Here is a 22042-nt window from a genome sequence, read left to right as displayed (position 1 = left end):
TTTCTGCTTGAGGCAGGACTAGCCCAAACTGTCTTCCCTAACATACTCCTCATGCGCACTACAGGGACTTTATCTCCTTCTACAGTATGTGGAAGTCTTGGTTGGGCAGGGCCAGGCCGATTGGCAGATCCTCTAGTATTAACCAACCAGGTGGCCTTTGCTCAATGTGTATCCCAGTGTTTGAAAGTTCCACCCCCCATTGCTCTCAATGTAGTTTTCAGCAGTCCATTCGATTTTTTCAGAGGCTGGTGCGTGATAGGGGATGTGATATACCCGCTCAATGCCATGTTCTTTGGCCCAGGTGTCTTATGAGGTTGTTTCGGAAGTGAGTCCCGTTGTCTGACTCGATTCTTTCTGGGGTACCGTGTTGCCATAAGACTTTCTCTTCAAGGCCCAGGATAGTGTTGTGGGCAGTGGCGTGGGACACAGGATATGTTTCCAGCCATCCAGTGGTTGTTTCCACCATTGTAAGCACATGGCGCTTGCCTTGGCGGGTTCGTGGGAGTGTGATATAGTCAATCTGCCAGGCCTCCCCATATTTATATTTCATCCATTGCCCTCCATACGACAGGGGTTTTAGCCGCTTGGCTTGCTTAATTGCAGCACATATTTCACATTCATGGATAACCTGTGCGATAGTGTCCATGGTTAAGTCCACCCCTTGATCACGAGCCCATCTATATGTTGCATCTCTTCCCTGATGACTTGAGGTATCATGGGCCCACCAAGCTATAAATAGCTCACCCCTACGTTGCCAGTCCAGATCCACCTGAGACATTTCAGTCTTGGTGGCCTGATCTGCCTGCTGGTTGTTTTGATGTTCTTCAGTGGCCCAACTCTTGGGTACATGAGCATCTACATGGCGTACTTTTACCACTAGCTTCTCTATCCAAACAGCAATATCTTGCCACAGTGCGGCAGCCCAGATGGATTTACCTCTGCACTGCCAGTTGCTCTTCTTCCATTGCTGTAGCCACCCCCATCGGGCAGTTGCCACCATCCATGAGTCAGTGTAGAGATAGAGCACTGGCCAGTTCTCCCTTTCAGCAATGTGTAAAGCTAGCTGGATGGCTTTCACTTCTGCAAATTGACTTGGTTCACCTTCTCCTTCAGCAGTTTCTGCGATTTGTCATGTAGGACGCCATGCAGCAGCCTTCCACCTCCGATGTTTTCCCACGATGCAAAAGGACCCATTAGTGAACAGAGCATATTGCCTCTCATTTTCTGGCAGTTTATTATACAGTGGGGCCTCTTCAGCACGTGCCACCTCCTCCTCTGGTGACATTCCAAAATCTTTGCCTTCTGGCCAGTCCATGATCACTTCCAAAATTCCTGGGTGTGGCAGTACACTTCCCCCATCCCACCAGCAGGAAATGAAACTTCTCCAGGCAGGGAGAAGGGGAAGGAAAAAAAACCCCTAAACCCCCGAGGCCACAGGTTGAAATTTGAACTGGCCGATCGAGATGTGCCTGGTACACTGAGGTGACCTTCTTGGCCAATAGGGATTAAGATGACCACAGGTCAGATTCGACAGGGGTATAAACAGGGTCCCGCCAGAGGACATGTTGGAGTCAGTCCTCCTCAGAGCAGCGGGTCTGCAGTCGGGGACTCCCCCTTGGGTCAGATCACCGCCCGAGGTAACTCCTCGAGGGAGAGAGCCCTCAGCTTTTAGGTGAGTGATGCATGCATTTTGGAGCCATCACTTTAAATCTTGGGGATTCTTGAGTTGGCTGTGTAGTATATATTCTCTTTACATCATTGAGCCTGTGGTTTATAAAATGTTACTGGACTTCTAACTAACTTTTTACGGAAGAATAAATCTGAGTTTTAACACCTGTTGGATTTGGTTATGCGTGCATCTGTAACGCTGGACGATCGGGGTTTCCCATGCGAGCTCGTTGTGTGATCAGTGCGGCCCACTTACTCCACGTGGCATCAGTTGCATGATGTGTAGAGGAGACTTTCCCTTTGAACATCCAGCCCAGCACTGGCAGTCGGGGTGCTAAGAGGAGCTGTGTTGCAGTACCAGCCACTTCTGAGGCAGCTCGAATTCCTTCATATGCTGCCAGTATCTCTTTTTCAGTTGGAGTATAGCGGGCCTTGGATCCTCTGTATCCCTGACTCCAAAACCCCAGGGGTCGGCCTCGGGTCTCCCCAGGTGCTTTCTGCTAGAGGGTCCAGGTAGGTCCATTCTCCCCAGCTGCAGTATAGAGCACATTTTTAACATCTTGTCCTGCCCAGACTGGCCCAAGAGCTACTGCATGAACAATCTCCCTCTTAATTTGTTCAAAGGCTTGTCATTGTTCAGGCCCCCATTTAAAATCATTCTTCTTCTGGGAAACTTGGTAGAGAGGGCTTACAATTTGACTGTAATTTGGAATATGCATTCTCCAAAAGCCCACAACACCTAAGAAAGCTTGTGTTTCCTTTTTATTAGTCGGTGGGGACATAGCTGCTATTTTGTTGATCACATCCATAGGGATCTGACGACGCCCGTCTTGCCATTTTACTCCTAAGAACTGGATCTCCTGTGCAGGTCCCTTGACCTTACTTTCTTTTATGGCAAAACCAGCCTTCAAAAGGATTTGGATTATTTTCTTCCCTTTCTCAAAAACTTCTTCTGCCGTGTTGCCCCATACGATGATGTCATCAATGTATTGCAGGTGCTCTGGAGCTTCACCTTTTTCCAGTGCAGCCTGGATCAGTCCATGGCAAATAGTGGGGCTGTGTATCCACCCCTAGGGCAGTTGATTCCAGGTGTACTGGACGCCCCTCCAAGTGAAAGCAAACTGTGGCCTGCACTCTGCTGCTCAAGGGATTGAGAAAAATGCATTAGCAATGTCAATTGTGGCATACCATTTAGCTGCCTTTGATTCCAGTTCATATTGAAGCTCTAACATATTTGGCACAGCAGTGCTCAGCGGTGGCATGACTTCATTCAGCCCACCATAATCTACTGTTAGTCTCCATTCCCCATTAGATTTCCACACGGGCCATATGGGACTATTAAAGGGTGAGTGAGTCTTGCTGATCACTCCTTGGCTCTCCAATTGGCAAATCAGCTTATGGATGGGGATCAGGGAGTCTCGGTTGGTGCGATACTGCTGCCAGTGCACCATCATGGTAGCAGTTGGCACCTGTTGTTTTTCAAGCCACAGCAACCCCACAACCAAAGGGTACTCAGAGAGGCCGGGCAAGGCGGACAGCTGTTCAGTTTCCTCCATCTCCAGTACAGCTATACCAAAGGCCCAATGGTACCCCTTTAGGTCCTTGAAATACCCCCTCCTAAGATGCCAAGGATGCATGGGGCCTCTGGGCCAGTTGCAATGGGGTGTTTATGCCACCCATTCCCGGGTCGACTCACTTCAGCTTCCAATAAGGTTAGCTCTTGGGATCCCCCTGTCACACCAGAGATACAGATGGGTTCTGCCCCTTTATAACTTGATGGCATTAGGGTGCATTGTGCACCAGTGTCTACTAGAGCCTTATATTCCTGTGGGTCTGATGTGCCAGGCCATCGAATCCACACTGTCCAGTAGACTCGGTTGTCCCTTTCCTCCACCTGGCTGGAGGCAGGGCCCCTCTAATCCTGGTTAGAATATTCGTTACTCACTTTTCGCACACGTGAATCAGAAGTCCCTTCAAGAGGATCAGAAATGTGATCAGCCCATCTACTGCATCTGGGGGACTCCTCACAGGAAACTGGAGCGGCATTTTTCCAAGAAGAATCCTCTTTTCTGATTGCTTTTTCTTGCAACTCCTGTACCCGTGCATCTAGGACTGAGGTAGTTCTTCATCCCACTTCCTCATGTCCTCTCCATGGTCATGCAGGTAAAACCACAGGTTAGCCAGTCGTTTGTACTTTCTATCTCCTCTCTCTTGGGCAGAGGAGGAATGCTTACTCCCAATAGCTGCGCTGTGGGCCTGTACAGGTGGGGAGGAGGACATATCCACTTTGAATTGCTGGAACTCCCAGGACAATTCCTCTATAGCTGAGACACAGGCCTGTAGGGTGGAAGAGAGACTTCCTTCGTATTGCCGGAGTTGGACAGCCAATTCATCCACCGTTTGTCCATGGCCTTCTTTCCAGGACATTACTGCCAATGAGTTGGCATAGGTTGGTGGTGCACTTCACAGAAACTTCCACCACATGGGTTGTGTGCATTGGACTTCATCTGGGTCTATGGGTGACTGCGCATTTTCTGGATCATTATAAATCACCTCCAGCACGGCTAATTCCCTCAGGTACTGGATACCTCTCTCCATGGTGGTCCACTTGCCTTGGTGACATGTAACTTCATCCTTGAAGGGGTATCTTTCCTTTACACCTGACAGAAGTCGCCTCCAGAGGCTGAGGACTTGTGTTTTTCTCCCAATCACCTTGTCAATGCCCCTTTCGCTAGACAGGGATCCCAACTGCTTGGCTTCCTTACCCTCTAATTCCAAACTACTGGCCCCATTATCCCAGCATTGGAGCAGCCAGGTAACAATGTGCTCACCTGGGTGGCGGCCAAAATCTTTTCGCATGTCGTGCAACTCACTCAGGGATAGAGAGCGGGTGATTATTTCAGGTTCTGCCTCTTCCTCCTGTTCTCGTGATGACCCTGGTTCATCTTCATCTCTCACTGAGCGAACTGATTTCTTTGTGTGTTTCCTTCTTCTGTACAGGGGCGACTGATACTGGCACAGGTTGGTTCTCTGGTTTAGCTGCAGTGCCTGTCACCCGGGTTAGGGTAACCACGGTGCCTGTCGCTCTATTTTCCCTCTCTTTCCCCTGAGGGTGCTGCCTAATATCAAGCAGTGTTTGGTAGATACTGGCCAGGGCCCAGCACAGTGCAGTAAGTTGTGTGTCTCTGGAATAGCCACAGTATTTTCCTTTCAAATATTCTACCACTTCATGAGGGTTCTGTAGTTGTTCAGGAGTGAAGTTCCAAGGCACTGGAGGTGAGAAGTTCTCTAGATACCTGCCCATATCCTCCCACATGCCGTGCCACCCATGAATATCCAGCTTTGGGACAGATCTCTGGGTCGTATTCTTAAAAAGCGTTTTTGTAGCCCTAAACAAGAGCTGAAACATATTCAGGAGACATAGCACTAACAGCATGCGGTGTTGCGCATCCCAAGGATATTTAAAATTCTCAAAAGCTGTTGTAATTAGCTGGAAGGAGAGAAGGGAGGTGAACGGATGGGGGAAGTATCCCCCCCTAACTTCCCCATGGATTGTGTGCAATTACCAATAAAATCCGATAGAAGGCGCCCGACGTATGGAAATTATATCACTGCTACATACAGATAACCTCTTAACCTCATGACCAGTGATGTAATCATTTCATAAGTCGACATTGCCCAGTATAGCAAAATGATAATCCCGATCCCCCTCCCAGAGGAGATAAACATAAACACAGGCAATACACAGAGCATATAAGAACTTACAAAACGCCACCATGTGAACAAATGAACCAACATTGTGACTAGCATCTATTTAACTAATATAAGAAATGCGTGTAACAAATTTGTTTTAACACGCTCTGGCCAGATCTGTCATTATCTCAACCCTTCGTGCCCTACGTTGGGTGCCAAAAAGGACTGTCCTGGTTTCAGCCCAGCTGGTAACAAAGGACCACGCAGCCGCTCGCTCACTCCTCCCTGCCCCCCTCTGGTGGGATGGGGAGGAGAATCAGAAAGGAGGAAAAAAAGAAAAAAAACAACCAGAACCTCGTGGGTTGAGATAAGGACAATTTACTGGGACAACACAAAAGGAGAAGTTACAACATCAACAACGATGCTAATAAAAGAATATACAAAACAAGTGATGCACAGTGCAACTGCTCACCACCCAGAACCCAATGCTCCACCACCTCCCCCACCGAAAACCAAGAGACCCCCCAGCCCGCTCCCCATTTATATACTGAGCATGATGTCACATGGTATGGAATAGCTCCTTGGCTACTTTAGGTCAGCTGTCCCGGCTGTGCCCCCTCCCAGGTTCCTGTGAAAATTAACTCTATCCCAGCTGAACCCAGGACACCAGTATGACAGGATCCCTTTTTAAAGCAGCAGGGATTAAGCTGAAGAGGATCAGCGTGGTATTTCCAGTAGGAAGAGCTATTCTTAATGCCAAGGGAGGCAGGGTGTGCTCCATGGGGCTGGGACAGAGCGGCCTCTGAGTGCTGTCATCTGGAACTCTGCCTTCCTGATCAACCTGGCTGCATCCTGGCTGTTTTTTTCTTTTTTTTTTTTGTTCTTATTTTGCCATTTAGATTGTCAAGCTTTGGGCTAAGTTATTTGTCTGCTCAGTCAATTCTCAGAGCTATAAAATAAGTTTGCTTATCTATCTTGGGAACAGGATAAGCAGCAAGTGTCTGCAACCTGTCCCGTAATCTAGAGATAAGACTCTGTAGAACTGCGTAGATTTATGCTGTGCTACATGTATAAAGCTGTTTTAAAATGTTTTTCAGGTTCTAAATGGCTTCTAAGAAGTTGGGATCCGACTCTCATGGTAAGTGAAATTTGGCATTCTTGTCTTTTTAATGGGATGAATCATATTATTGCTTCTGACCAATGTCCCAGCCTAGACAGTCCATAGAGACTAATCTGTTTAGTCTCTGAGTAGTTTTTTGTTAGGAATGGTGTGTCTTGGCTTCCTTCTTGCATAGTTGCTTGCTGATGCTATGCCTGTTCTCTGGTTAGACTGAAATTCAGCCTGTGACTGTTCCCTACTCCTTCACGGCAGAATAATACCTTTCCCTTCCCCCACTTCCTTCTTCAAAATCAAAGCTCAACTGTAATTGTGATACTGATCTGATGTTTGCTGAAGCAGACACTACATCTGTAGCCCCTTTTTATGGAATTTACACGAGAAGTTGGATTGAAAGTCAAGCTTTTAATAGATCATTGAGCTATGCTTGCTTTTTGCTCAGCAGTAATTTTTTTCCTAAGGCAAGTGAAGAAGATAGTATCTTCTACATTTAAGATGCATAGTGTCGTGCAGATTACTGTTATCATAAAAATTATTTGCCTGTATATGTGCTTATCTTTTAGAAAATGGGGTGTGATTTGAGAGGAATAATATTTCTGTGTGTCGTGGTTTCAGCCCAGCCGGTAACAAAGGACCACGCAGCCGCTCGCTCACTCCTCCCGCCCCCCTCCGGTGGGATAGGGGGGGAGACGGAGGAGAGAAAAGAAAAAAAACCTGGAACCTCGAGGGTTGGGATAAGGGCAGTTTACTGGGACAACGCAAAAAAAGTTACAACAACAACGACGGTACTAATGAAAGAGTATACAGAAAAGAGTGATGCACAGTGCAACTGCTCACCACCCGGGACCCGACGCTCCGTCACTTCCCCCACCGAAAGTCGAGAGCAGGAGCACCCTCCCCCCGGCCCACTCCCCATGTATATACTGAGCATGATGTCACATGGTATGGAATAGCTCCTTGGCTAGTTCAGGTCAGCTGCCCCGGCTATGCCCCCCCACCTCCCAGGTTCCTGTAAAAATTAGCTCTATCCCAGCTGAACCCAGGACATTATCCACCCCTTATTCTATACCATTTACATCATGCCCAGATCTTACATTTTCCAATCAACCACTACCACTTTCCTTGTCTTATATATAGATATATATGTATATGGACCCCCCCACACACACACACACATACAAATACTATTCCCTTAGTCAATGGGTTATCCCTCCAATGTGTCCATCAATTTTATTTAGTCCATGACTTTGAGGCTCCATCTGTTGTAACACTTCTTCAGGATAAGAGAGATGGTGTGAGGTGTTGGGTTGTTGTATGCTGTCTCTGGAACTTCTGGCTGGTACATTTGATGCAACCCACACCCTTGGTCTGCAGGTCGAAGATGTTGATCTTGAGGAAATTGCTGGGCGCCAGTTCAAGTTCTATCACTGTTGTTCTTGGCTCAGTTTCAAAGTCCATCCTTCAGTCATTTGGGTAATTCTTACAGTAATACCCTTGATACGGCATATAGACACTATAGATACAATGACATACATTGGCAGGTTATTTAGCAGTTAAATATCATACAGCCTAGTTCACTGGCTATTCTCTCCCAAAATCAAATCTCCCTGAGGTACACATCGAACTTCCCCATCCTTCTGCATCACCCACCAGGTGTACCCAGGTCCCTGAGCAAAAGCCACCCCTTGGATGGGTTTGTCTCTGCGTGAGGGAGGACTAACCCAGACTGTCTTTCCTAACATACTCCTCATGTGCACTACAGGAACTTTATCCCCTTCTACAGTATGTGGAAGTCTTGGTTGGGCGGGGCCCGCCCCATTGGTGGATCCTCTAGTATTAACTAACCAGGTGGCTTTTGTTAAATGTGTATGCCAGTGTTTGAAAGTTCCACCCCCCATTGCTCTCAATGTAGTTTTCAGCAGTCCATTGTATCGTTCGATTTTTCCGGAGGCTGGTGCGTGATAAGGGATGTGATATACCCGCTCAATGCCATGTTCTTTGGCCCAGGTGTCTTATGAGGTTGTTTCGGAAGTGAGTCCCGTTGTCTGACTCGATTCTTTCTGGGGTACCGTGTTGCCATAAGACTTTCTCTTCAAGGCCCAGGATAGTGTTGTGGGCAGTGGCGTGGGACACAGGATATGTTTCCAGCCATCCAGTGGTTGCTTCCACCATTGTAAGCACATGGCACTTGCCTTGGCGGGTTCGTGGGAGTGTGATATAGTCAATCTGCCAGGCCTCCCACTGTTTATATTTCAGCCATCGCCCTCCATACGACAGGGGTTTCAGTCGCTTGGCTTGCTTAATTGCAGCACATGTTTCACATTCATGGATAACCTGTGCGATAGTGTCCATGGTTAAGTCCACCCCTCGATCGCGAGCCCATCTGTATGTCGCATCTCTTCCCTGATGGCCCGAGGTATCATGGGCCCACTGAGCCATAAATAGCTCACCCCTACGTTGCCAGTCCAGGTCCACCTGAGACACTTCAATCTTGGCGGCCTGATCTGCCTGCTGGTTATTTTGATGTTCTTCAGTGGCCTGACTCTTGGGTACATGAGCATCTACGTGGCGTACTTTTACCACTAGCTTCTCTATCCGAACAGCAATATCTTGCCACAGTGCGGCAGCCCAGATGGATTTACCTCTGCGCTGCCAATTGCTCTTCTTCCATTGCTGTAGCCACCCCCATCGGGCATTTGCCACCATCCATGAGTCGGTATAGAGATAGAGCACTGGCCATTTCTCTCTTTCAGCAATGTCTAACGCTAGCTGGATGGCTTTCACCTCTGCAAACTGACTCGATTCACCTTCTCCTTCAGCAGTTTCTGCGACTAGTCGTGTAGGACTCCATACAGCAGCCTTCCACCTCCGATGTTTTCCCACAATGCGACAGGACCCATCAGTGAACAGAGCATATTGCCTCTCATTTTCTGGCAGTTTATTATACAGCGGGGCCTCTTCAGCCCGTGTCACCTCCTCCTCTGGCGACATTCCAAAATTTTTGCCTTCTGGCCAGTCCATGATCACTTCCACAATTCCTGGGCGACTGGGGTTTCCTATGCGAGCCCGTTGTGTGATCAGTGCGGCCCCACTTACTCCACGTGGCATCAGTTGCATGATGTGTAGAGGAGACCTTCCCTTTGAACATCCAGCCCAGCACTGGCAGTCGGGGTGCTAAGAGGAGCTGTGTTTCAGTACCAACCACTTCTGAGGCGGCTCGAACTCCTTCATATGCTGCCAGTATCTCTTTTTCAGTTGGAGTATAGCGAGCCTCGGATCCTCTGTATCCCCGACTCCAAAACCCCAGGGGTCGACCTCGGGTCTCCCCAGGTGCTTTCTGCCAGAGGCTCCAGGTAGGGCCATTCTCCCCAGCTGCAGTGTAGACCACGTTTATAACATCTTGTCCTGCCCGGACTGGCCCAAGAGCTACTGCATGAACAATCTCCCTCTTAATTTGTTCAAAAGCTTGTCGTTGCTCAGGCCCCCCATTTAAAATCATTCTTCTTCCGGGTAACTTGGTAGAGAGGACTTACAATTTGACTGTAATTTGGAATATGCATTCTCCAAAAGCCCACAACACCTAAGAAAGCTTGTGTTTCCTTTTTATTAGTCGGTGGGGACATAGCTGCTATTTTGTTGATCACATCCATAGGGATCTGACGACGCCCGTCTTGCCATTTTACTCCTAAGAACTGGATCTCCTGTGCAGGTCCCTTGACCTTACTTTCTTTTATGGCAAAACCAGCCTTCAAAAGGATTTGGATTATTTTCTTCCCTTTCTCAAAAACTTCTTCTGCCGTGTTGCCCCATACGATGATGTCATCAATGTATTGCAGGTGCTCTGGAGCTTCACCTTTTTCCAGTGCAGCCTGGATCAGTCCATGGCAAATAGTGGGGCTGTGTTTCCACCCCTGGGGCAGTCGATTCCAGGTGTACTGGACACCCCTCCAAGTAAAGGCAAACTGTGGCCTGCACTCTGCTGCCAAAGGGATGGAAAAAAATGCATTAGCAATGTCAATTGTGGCATACCACTTAGCTGCCTTTGATTCCAGTTCATATTGAAGCTCTAACATATCTGGCACAGCAGCGCTCAGCGGGTGGCGTGACTTCATTCAGCCCACGATAATCTACTGTTAGTCTCCATTCCCCATTAGATTTCCGTACGGGCCATATGGGACTATTAAAGGGTGAGTGAGTCTTGCTGATCACTCCTTGGCTCTCCAATTGGCAAATCAGCTTATGGATGGGGATCAGGGAATCTCGGTTGGTGCGATATTGCCGCCGGTGCACCGTCGTGGTAGCGATTGGCACCTGTTGTTCTTCAACCTTCAGCAACCCCACAACCGAAGGGTCTTGAGAGAGACCAGGCAGGGTAGACAGCTGTTCAATCTCCTCCGTCTCCAATGCAGCTATACCAAAAGCCAACGGTACCCTTTTGGGTCCTTGAAATATCCCCTCCTGAGATAATCTATACCAAGGATGCATGGGGCCTCTGGGCCAGTTGCAATGGGGTGTTTATGCCAGTCATTCCCGGTTAGACTCATTTCAGCTTCCAATACGGTTAGCTCTTGGGATCCCCCTGTCACACCAGAGATACAGATGGGTTCTGCCCCTTTATAACTTGATGGCATTAGGGTGCATTGTGCACCAGTGTCTACTAGAGCCTTATATTCCTGTGGGTCTGATGTGCCAGGCCATCGAATCCACACTGTCCAGTAGACTCGGTCGTCCCTCTCCTCCACCTGGCTGGAGGCAGGGCCCCTCTAATCCTGGTTAGAATATTCGTTACTCACTTTTCGCACACGTGAATCAGAAGTCCCTTCAAGAGGATCAGAAATGTGATCAGCCCATCTACTGCATCTGGGGGACTCCTCACAGGAAACTGGAGCAGCAGTTTTCCAAGAAGAATCCTCTTTTCTGGTTGCTTTTTCTCGCAACTCCCGTACCCCTGCATCCAGGACTGAGGTAGGTTTTCCATCCCACTTCCTCATGTCCTCTCCATGGTCACGCGGGTAAAACCACAGGTTAGCCCGTCGTGTGTACTTTCTCTCTCCTCTCTCTTGGGCAGAGGAATGCTCTACTCCTAATAGCTGCGATGCGGGCCTGTACAGGTGGGGAGGAGGACATATCCACTTTGAATTGCTGGAACTCTCGGGACAATTCCTCTACAGCCGAGACACAGGCCCGTAGGGAGGAAGAGAGACTTCCTTCGTATTGCCGGAGTTGGACAGCCAATTCATCCACCGTTTGTCCATGGCCTTCTTTCCAGGACATTACTGCCAATGAGTTGGCATAGGTTGGTGGTGCACTTCACAGAAACTTCCACCACATGGGTTGTGTGCATTGGACTTCATCTGGGTCTATGGGTGACTGCGCATTTTCTGGATCATTATAAATCACCTCCAGCATGGCTAATTCCCTCAGGTACTGGATACCTCTCTCCATGGTGGTCCACTTGCCTTGGTGACATGTAACTTCATCCTTGAAGGGGTATCTTTCCTTTACACCTAACAGAAGTCGCCTCCAGAGGCTGAGGACTTGTGTTTTTCTCCCAATCGCCTTGTCGATGCCCCCTTCCCTAGACAGAGATCCCAACTGCTTGGCTTCCTTACCCTCTAATTCCACACTACTAGCCCCATTATCCCAGCATCGGAGCAGCCAGGTAACAATGTGCTCACCTGGGTGGCGGCTAAAATCTTTTGCATGTCACGCAACTCACTCAGGGATAGAGAGCGGGGTGATTATTTCAGGTTCTGCCTCTTCCTCCTGTTCTCGTGATGACCCTGGTTCATCTTCATCTCTCACTGAGCGAACTGATTTCTTTGTGTGTTTCTTTTTCCGTACAGGGGCGACTGATACCGGCACAGGTTGGTTCTCTGGTTTAGCTGCAGTATCTGTCACCGGGGTAGGGGTAGCCACGGTGACTGTTGCCGGGGTAGGGGTAGCCACGGTGCCTGCTGTCGGGGTTGGGGTAGCCACGGTGCCTGTTGCCGGGGTTGGGGTAGCCACAGTGCCTGTTGCCGGGGTTGGGGTAGCCACGGTGCCTGTTGCCGGGGTTGGGGTAGCCACGGTGCCTGCTGTCCTGTTTTCCATCTTTTCCCCCTTTTCTCCCTGAGGGTGCTGCCTAATATCAAGCAGTGTTTGGTAGATACTGGCCAGGGCCCAGCACAGTGCAGCGAGTTGTACATCTTTGGAATAGCCACAGCATTTTTCTTTCAAATATTCTACCACTTCATGAGGGTTCTGTAGTTGTTCGGGCGTGAACTTCCAAGCCACTGGGGGTGAGAAGTTCTCTAGATACCTGCCCATATCCTCCCACATGCCGTGCCACCCATGAATATCCAGCTTTGGGGCAGATCTCTGGGTGGTACTCTTAAAGAGCCTTTTTGTAGCCCTAAACAAGAGCTGAAACATATTCAGGAGGCATAGCACTAACAGCACACTGGCTTGTGCATCCCAAGGATCTTCAAAGTTCTCAAAAGCTGTTGTAATTAGTCGGAAGGAGAAAAGGCAGGCGAACGGACGGGGGGAAGTATCCCCCCCTAACTCCCCCATGGATTGGCTGTAATTACCAATAAAATCCGATAGAAGGTGCCCAAAGTATGGAAATGATATCACTGCCTCATACAGATACCAGCTTAATCTCATGACCAGTGATGTAATCATTTCACAAGTCGACATTGCCCAGTACAGCAAAATGATAATCCCAATCACTCTCCCAGAGGTGAGAAACGTAACTACAGGCAATACATAGAGCATATAAGGACTTACAAAACGCCACCATGTAAACAAATTAATCAACATTGTGACTAACATCTATTTATCTAATATAAGGAATGCGTATGACAAATTTGTTTCAACACGCTCTAGCCAGATCTGTCGTTATCTCAACCCTTCGTGCCCCACGTTGGGCGCCAAAAAGGACTGTCGTGGTTTCAGCCCAGCCGGTAACAAAGGACCACGCAGCCGCTCGCTCACTCCTCCCGCCCCCCTCCGGTGGGATAGGGGGGAGACGGAGGAGAGAAAAGAAAAAAAACCTGGAACCTCGAGGGTTGGGATAAGGGCAGTTTACTGGGACAACGCAAAAAAAGTTACAACAACAACGACGGTACTAATGAAAGAGTATACAGAAAAGAGTGATGCACAGTGCAACTGCTCACCACCCGGGACCCGACGCTCCGTCACTTCCCCCACCGAAAGTCGAGAGCAGGAGCACCCTCCCCCCGGCCCACTCCCCATGTATATACTGAGCATGATGTCACATGGTATGGAATAGCTCCTTGGCTAGTTCAGGTCAGCTGCCCCGGCTATGCCCCCCCCACCTCCCAGGTTCCTGTAAAAATTAGCTCTATCCCAGCTGAACCCAGGACATTATCCACCCCTTATTCTATACCATTTACATCATGCCCAGATCTTACATTTTCCAATCAACCACTACCACTTTCCTTGTCTTATATATAGATATATATGTATATGGACCCACCCCCACACACACACACATACAAATACTATTCCCTTAGTCAATGGGTTATCCCTCCAATGTGTCCATCAATTTTATTTAGTCCATGACTTTGGGGCTCCATCTGTTGTAACACTTCTTCAGGATAAGAGAGATGGTGTGAGGTGTTGGGTTGTTGTATGCTGTCTCTGGAACTTCTGGCTGGTACATTTGATGCAACCCACACCCTTGGTCTGCAGGTCGAAGATGTTGATCTTGAGGAAATTGCTGGGCGCCAGTTCAAGTTCTATCACTGTTGTTCTTGGCTCAGTTTCAAAGTCCATCCTTCAGTCATTTGGGTAATTCTTACAGTAATACCCTTGATACGGCATATAGACACTATAGATACAATGACATACATTGGCAGGTTATTTAGCAGTTAAATATCATACAGCCTAGTTCACTGGCTATTCTCTCCCAAAATCAAATCTCCCTGAGGTACACATCGAACTTCCCCATCCTTCTGCATCACCCACCAGGTGTACCCAGGTCCCTGAGCAAAAAGCCAACCCCTTGGATGGGTTTGTCTCTGCGTGAGGGAGGACTAACCCAGACTGTCTTTCCTAACATACTCCTCATGTGCACTACAGGAACTTATCCCCTTCTACAGTATGTGGAAGTCTTGGTTGGGCGGGGCCCGCCCCATTGGTGGATCCTCTAGTATTAACTAACCAGGTGGCTTTTGTTAAATGTGTATGCCAGTGTTTGAAAGTTCCACCCCCCATTGCTCTCAATGTAGTTTTCAGCAGTCCATTGTATCGTTCGATTTTTCCAGAGGCTGGTGCGTGATAAGGGATGTGATATACCGCTCAATGCCATGTTCTTTGGCCCAGGTGTCTTATGAGGTTGTTTCGGAAGTGAGTCCCGTTGTCTGACTCGATTCTTTCTGGGGTGCCGTGTTGCCATAAGACTTTCTCTTCAAGGCCCAGGATAGTGTTGTGGGCAGTGGCGTGGGACACAGGATATGTTTCCAGCCATCCAGTGGTTGCTTCCACCATTGTAAGCACATGGCACTTGCCTTGGCGGGTTTCGTGGGAGTGTGATATAGTCAATCTGCCAGGCCTCCCACTGTTTATATTTCAGCCATCGCCCTCCATACGACAGGGGTTTCAGTCGCTTGGCTTGCTTAATTGCAGCACATGTTTCACATTCATGGATAACCTGTGCGATAGTGTCCATGGTTAAGTCCCACCCCTCGATCGCGAGCCCATCTGTATGTCGCATCTCTTCCCTGATGGCCCGAGGTATCATGGGCCCACTGAGCCATAAATAGCTCACCCCTACGTTGCCAGTCCAGGTCCACCTGAGACACTTCAATCTTGGCGGCCTGATCTGCCTGCTGGTTATTTTGATGTTCTTCAGTGGCCTGACTCTTGGGTACATGAGCATCTACGTGGCGTACTTTTACCACTAGCTTCTCTATCCGAACAGCAATATCTTGCCACAGTGCGGCAGCCCAGATGGATTTACCTCTGCGCTGCCAATTGCTCTTCTTCCATTGCTGTAGCCACCCCCATCGGGCATTTGCCACCATCCATGAGTCGGTATAGAGATAGAGCACTGGCCATTTCTCTCTTTCAGCAATGTCTAACGCTAGCTGGATGGCTTTCACCTCTGCAAACTGACTCGATTCACCCTTCTCCTTCAGCAGTTTCTGCGACTAGTCGTGTAGGACTCCATACAGCAGCCTTCCACCTCCGATGTTTTCCCACAATGCGACAGGACCCATCAGTGAACAGAGCATATTGCCTCTCATTTTCTGGCAGTTTATTATACAGCGGGGCCTCTTCAGCCCGTGTCACCTCCTCCTCTGGCGACATTCCAAAATTTTTGCCTTCTGGCCAGTCCATGATCACTTCCACAATTCCTGGGCGACTGGGGTTTCCTATGCGAGCCCGTTGTGTGATCAGTGCGGCCCACTTACTCCACGTGGCATCAGTTGCATGATGTGTAGAGGAGACCTTCCCTTTGAACATCCAGCCCAGCACTGGCAGTCGGGGTGCTAAGAGGAGCTGTGTTTCAGTACCAACCACTTCTGAGGCGGCTCGAACTCCTTCATATGCTGCCAGTATCTCTTTTTCAGTTGGAGTATAGCGAGCCTCGGATCCTCTGTATCCCCGACTCCAAAACCCCAGGGGTCGACCTCGGGTCTCCCCAGGTTGCTTTCTGCCAGAGGCTCCAGGTAGGGCCATTCTCCCCAGCTGCAGTGTAGACCACGTTTATAACATCTTGTCCTGCCCGGACTGGCCCAAGAGCTACTGCGATGAACAATCTCCCTCTTAATTTGTTCAAAAGCTTGTCGTTGCTCAGGCCCCCATTTAAAATCATTCTTCTTCCGGGTAACTTGGTAGAGAGGACTTACAATTGACTGTAATTTGGAATATGCATTCTCCAAAAGCCCACAACACCTAAGAAAGCTTGTGTTTCCTTTTTATTAGTCGGTGGGGACATAGCTGCTATTTTGTTGATCACATCCATAGGGATCTGACGACGCCCGTCTTGCCATTTTACTCCTAAGAACTGGATCTCCTGTGCAGGTCCCTTGACCTTACTTTCTTTTATGGCAAAACCAGCCTTCAAAAGGATTTGGATTATTTTCTTCCCTTTCTCAAAAACTTTCTTCTGCCGTGTTGCCCCATACGATGATGTCATCAATGTATTGCAGGTGCTCTGGAGCTTCACCTTTTTCCAGTGCAGCCTGGATCAGTCCATGGCAAATAGTGGGGCTGTGTTTCCACCCCTGGGGCAGTCGATTCCAGGTGTACTGGACACCCCTCCAAGTAAAGGCAAACTGTGGCCTGCACTCTGCTGCCAAAGGGATGGAAAAAAATGCATTAGCAATGTCAATTGTGGCATACCACTTAGCTGCCTTTGATTCCAGTTCATATTGAAGCTCTAACATATCTGGCACAGCAGCGCTCAGCGGTGGCGTGACTTCATTCAGCCCACGATAATCTACTGTTAGTCTCCATTCCCCATTAGATTTCCGTACGGGCCATATGGGACTATTAAAGGGTGAGTGAGTCTTGCTGATCACTCCTTGGCTCTCCAATTGGCAAATCAGCTTATGGATGGGGATCAGGGAATCTCGGTTGGTGCGATATTGCCGCCGGTGCACCGTCGTGGTAGCGATTGGCACCTGTTGTTCTTCAACCTTCAGCAACCCCACAACCGAAGGGTCTTGAGAGAGACCAGGCAGGGTAGACAGCTGTTCAATCTCCTCCGTCTCCAATGCAGCTATACCAAAAGCCCAACGGTACCCTTTTGGGTCCTTGAAATATCCCCTCCTGAGATAATCTATACCAAGGATGCATGGGGCCTCTGGGCCAGTTGCAATGGGGTGTTTATGCCAGTCATTCCCGGTTAGACTCATTTCAGCTTCCAATACGGTTAGCTCTTGGGATCCCCCTGTCACACCAGAGATACAGATGGGTTCTGCCCCTTTATAACTTGATGGCATTAGGGTGCATTGTGCACCAGTGTCTACTAGAGCCTTATATTCCTGTGGGTCTGATGTGCCAGGCCATCGAATCCACACTGTCCAGTAGACTCGGTTGTCCCTCTCCTCCACCTGGCTGGAGGCAGGGCCCCTCTAATCCTGGTTTAGAATATTCGTTACTCACTTTTCGCACACGTGAATCAGAAGTCCCTTCAAGAGGATCAGAAATGTGATCAGCCCATCTACTGCATCTGGGGGACTCCTCACAGGAAACTGGAGCAGCAGTTTTCCAAGAAGAATCCTCTTTTCTGGTTGCTTTTTCTCGCAACTCCCGTACCCCTGCATCCAGGACTGAGGTAGGTTTTCCATCCCACTTCCTCATGTCCTCTCCATGGTCACGCGGGTAAAACCACAGGTTAGCCCGTTGTGTGTACTTTCTCTCTCCTCTCTCTTGGGCAGAGGAATGCTCTACTCCTAATAGCTGCGATGCGGGCCTGTACAGGTGGGGAGGAGGACATATCCACTTTGAATTGCTGGAACTCTCGGGACAATTCCTCTACAGCCGAGACACAGGCCCGTAGGGAGGAAGAGAGACTTCCTTCGTATTGCCGGAGTTGGACAGCCAATTCATCCACCGTTTGTCCATGGCCTTCTTTCCAGGACATTACTGCCAATGAGTTGGCATAGGTTGGTGGTGCACTTCACAGAAACTTCCACCACATGGGTTGTGTGCATTGGACTTCATCTGGGTCTATGGGTGACTGCGCATTTTCTGGATCATTATAAATCACCTCCAGCACGGCTAATTCCCCTCAGGTACTGGATACCTCTCTCCATGGTGGTCCACTTGCCTTGGTGACATGTAACTTCATCCTTGAAGGGGTATCTTTCCTTTACACCTAACAGAAGTCGCCTCCAGAGGCTGAGGACTTGTGTTTTTTCTCCCAATCGCCTTGTCGATGCCCCCTTCCCTAGACAGAGATCCCAACTGCTTGGCTTCCTTACCCTCTAATTCCACACTACTAGCCCCATTATCCCAGCATCGGAGCAGCCAGGTAACAATGTGCTCACCTGGGTGGCGGCCAAAATCTTTTCGCATGTCGTGCAACTCACTCAGGGATAGAGAGCGGGTGATTATTTCAGGTTCTGCCTCTTCCTCCTGTTCTCGTGATGACCCTGGTTCATCTTCATCTCTCACTGAGCGAACTGATTTCTTTGTGTGTTTTCTTTTTTCCGTACAGGGGCGACTGATACCGGCACAGGTTGGTTCTCTGGTTTAGCTGCAGTATCTGTCACCGGGGGTAGGGGTAGCCACGGTGCCTGTTGCCGGGGTAGGGGTAGCCACGGTGCCTGCTGTCGGGGTTGGTGGTAGCCACGGTTGCCTGTTGCCGGGGTTGGGGTAGCCACAGTGCTGTTGCCGGGGTTGGGGTAGCCACGGTGCCTGTTGCCGGGGTTGGGGTAGCCACGGTGCCTGCTGTCCCTGTTTTCCATCTTTTCCCCCTTTTCTCCCTGAGGGTTGCTGCCTAATATCAAGCAGTGTTTGGTAGATACTGGCCAGGGCCCAGCACAGTGCAGCGAGTTGTACATCTTTGGAATAAGCCACAGCATTTTTCTTTCAAATATTCTACCACTTCATGAGGGTTCTGTAGTTGTTCGGGCGTGAACTTCCAAGGCCACTGGGGGTGAGAAGTTCTCTAGATACCTGCCCATATCCTCCCACATGCCGTGCCAACCATGAATATCCAGCTTTGGGGCAGATCTCTGGGGTGGTACTCTTAAAGAGCCTTTTTGTAGCCCTAAACAAGAGCTGAAACATATTCAGGAGGCATAGCACTAACAGCACACTGGCTTGTGCATCCCAAGGATCTTCAAGTTCTCAAAAGCTGTTGTAATTAGTCGGAAGGAGAAAAGGCAGGCGAACGGATGGGGGGAAGTATCCCCCCCTAACTCCCCCATGGATTGGCTGTAATTACCAATAAAATCCGATAGAAGGTGCCCAAAGTAATGGAAATGATATCACTGCCTCATACAGATACCAGCTTAATCTCATGACCAGTGATGTAATCATTTCACAAGTCGACATTGCCCAGTACAGCAAAATGATAATCCCAATCACTCTCCCAGAGGTGAGAAACGTAACTACAGGCAATACATAGAGCATATAAGGACTTACAAAACGCCACCATGTAAACAAATTAATCAACATTGTGACTAACATCTATTTATCTAATATAAGGAATGCGTATGACAAATTTGTTTCAACACGCTCTAGCCAGATCTGTCGTTATCTCAACCCCTTCGTGCCCCACGTTGGGCGCCAAAAAGGACTGTCGTGGTTTCAGCCCAGCCGGTAACAAAGGACCACGCAGCCGCTCGCTCACTCCTCCCGCCCCCCTCCGGTGGGATAGGGGGGAGACGGAGGAGAGAAAAGAAAAAAAACCTGGAACCTCGAGGGTTGGGATAAGGGCAGTTTACTGGGACAACGCAAAAAAAGTTACAACAACAACGACGGTACTAATGAAAGAGTATACAGAAAAGAGTGATGCACAGTGCAACTGCTCACCAACCGGGACCCGACGCTCCGTCACTTCCCCCACCGAAAGTCGAGAGCAGGAGCACCCTCCCCCCGGCCCACTCCCCATGTATATACTGAGCATGATGTCACATGGTATGGAATAGCTCCTTGGCTAGTTCAGGTCAGCTGCCCCGGCTATGCCCCCCCACCTCCCAGGTTCCTGTAAAAATTAGCTCTATCCCAGCTGAACCCAGGACATTATCCACCCCTTATTCTATACCATTTACATCATGCCCAGATCTTACATTTTCCAATCAACCACTACCACTTTCCTTGTCTTATATATAGATATATATGTATATGGACCCACCCCCACACACACACACATACAAATACTATTCCCTTAGTCAATGGGTTATCCCTCCAATGTGTCCATCAATTTTATTTAGTCCATGACTTTGGGGCTCCATCTGTTGTAACACTTCTTCAGGATAAGAGAGATGGTGTGAGGTGTTGGGTTGTTGTATGCTGTCTCTGGAACTTCTGGCTGGTACATTTGATGCAACCCACACCCTTGGTCTGCAGGTCGAAGATGTTGATCTTGAGGAAATTGCTGGGCGCCAGTTCAAGTTCTATCACTGTTGTTCTTGGCTCAGTTTTCAAAGTCCATCCTTCAGTCATTTGGGTAATTCTTACAGTAATACCCTTGATACGGCATATAGACACTATAGATACAATGACATACATTGGCAGGTTATTTAGCAGTTAAATATCATACAGCCTAGTTCACTGGCTATTCTCTCCCAAATCAAATCTCCCTGAGGTACACATCGAACTTCCCCATCCTTCTGCATCACCCACCAGGTGTACCCAGGTCCCTGAGCAAAAGCCCACCCCTTGGATGGGTTTGTCTCTGCGTGAGGGAGGACTAACCCAGACTGTCTTTCCTAACATACTCCTCATGTGCACTACAGGAACTTTATCCCCTTCTACAGTATGTGGAAGTCTTGGTTGGGCGGGGCCCGCCCCATTGGTGGATCCTCTAGTATTAACTAACCAGGTGGCTTTTGTTAATGTGTATGCCAGTGTTTGAAAGTTCCACCCCCCCATTGCTCTCAATGTAGTTTTCAGCAGTCCATTGTATCGTTCGATTTTCCAGAGGCTGGTGCGTGATAAGGGATGTGATATACCCGCTCAATGCCATGTTCTTTGGCCCAGGTGTCTTATGAGGTTGTTCGGAAGTGAGTCCCGTTTGTCTGACTCGATTCTTTCTGGGGTGCCGTGTTGCCATAAGACTTCTCTTCAAGGCCCAGGATAGTGTTGTGGGCAGTGGCGTGGGACACAGGATATGTTTCCAGCCATCCAGTGGTTGCTTCCACCATTGTAAGCACATGGCACTTGCCTTGGCGGGTTCGTGGGAGTGTGATATAGTCAATCTGCCAGGCCTCCCACTGTTTATATTTCAGCCATCGCCCTCCATACGACAGGGGTTTCAGTCGCTTGGCTTGCTTAATTGCAGCACATGTTTCACATTCATGGATAACCTGTGCGATAGTGTCCATGGTTAAGTCCACCCCTCGATCGCGAGCCCATCTGTATGTCGCATCTCTTCCCTGATGGCCCGAGGTATCATGGGCCCACTGAGCCATAAATAGCTCACCCCTACGTTGCCAGTCCAGGTCCACCTGAGACACTTCAATCTTGGCGGCCTGATCTGCCTGCTGGTTGTTTTGATGTTCTTCAGTGGCCCGACTCTTGGGTACATGAGCATCTACGTGGCGTACTTTTACCACTAGCTTCTCTATCCGAACAGCAATATCTTGCCACAGTGCGGCAGCCCAGATGGATTTACCTCTGCGCTGCCAATTGCTCTTCTTCCATTGCTGTAGCCACCCCCATCGGGCATTTGCCACCATCCATGAGTCGGTATAGAGATAGAGCACTGGCCATTTTCTCTCTTTCAGCAATGTCTAACGCTAGCTGGATGGCTTTCACCTCTGCAAACTGACTCGATTCACCTTCTCCTTCAGCAGTTTCTGCGACTAGTCGTGTAGGACTCCATACAGCAGCCTTCCACCTCCGATGTTTTCCCACAATGCGACAGGACCCATC

At 49.0% G+C, this 22042-nt stretch overlaps 1 protein-coding gene across 1 annotated transcript in view; it reads left to right on the top strand.

Annotated features, from left to right (window-relative positions):
• The window catches only part of UBAP1 (ubiquitin associated protein 1), a 64018-nt gene that overhangs the window by 19347 nt on the left and 22629 nt on the right, over positions 1-22042 (top strand). Inside the window, 1 exon segment of the mRNA XM_030003970.2 lies at positions 6459-6499. Coding sequence (XP_029859830.1) covers positions 6466-6499 — 34 coding nt within the window. The 5' untranslated portion in view covers positions 6459-6465.

This window comes from Aquila chrysaetos, chromosome Z (assembly GCF_900496995.4).
Source record: "Aquila chrysaetos chrysaetos chromosome Z, bAquChr1.4, whole genome shotgun sequence".
Classification (NCBI taxonomy): domain Eukaryota; kingdom Metazoa; phylum Chordata; class Aves; order Accipitriformes; family Accipitridae; genus Aquila; species Aquila chrysaetos.
This window is presented reverse-complemented; position numbering and strand designations above follow the sequence as displayed.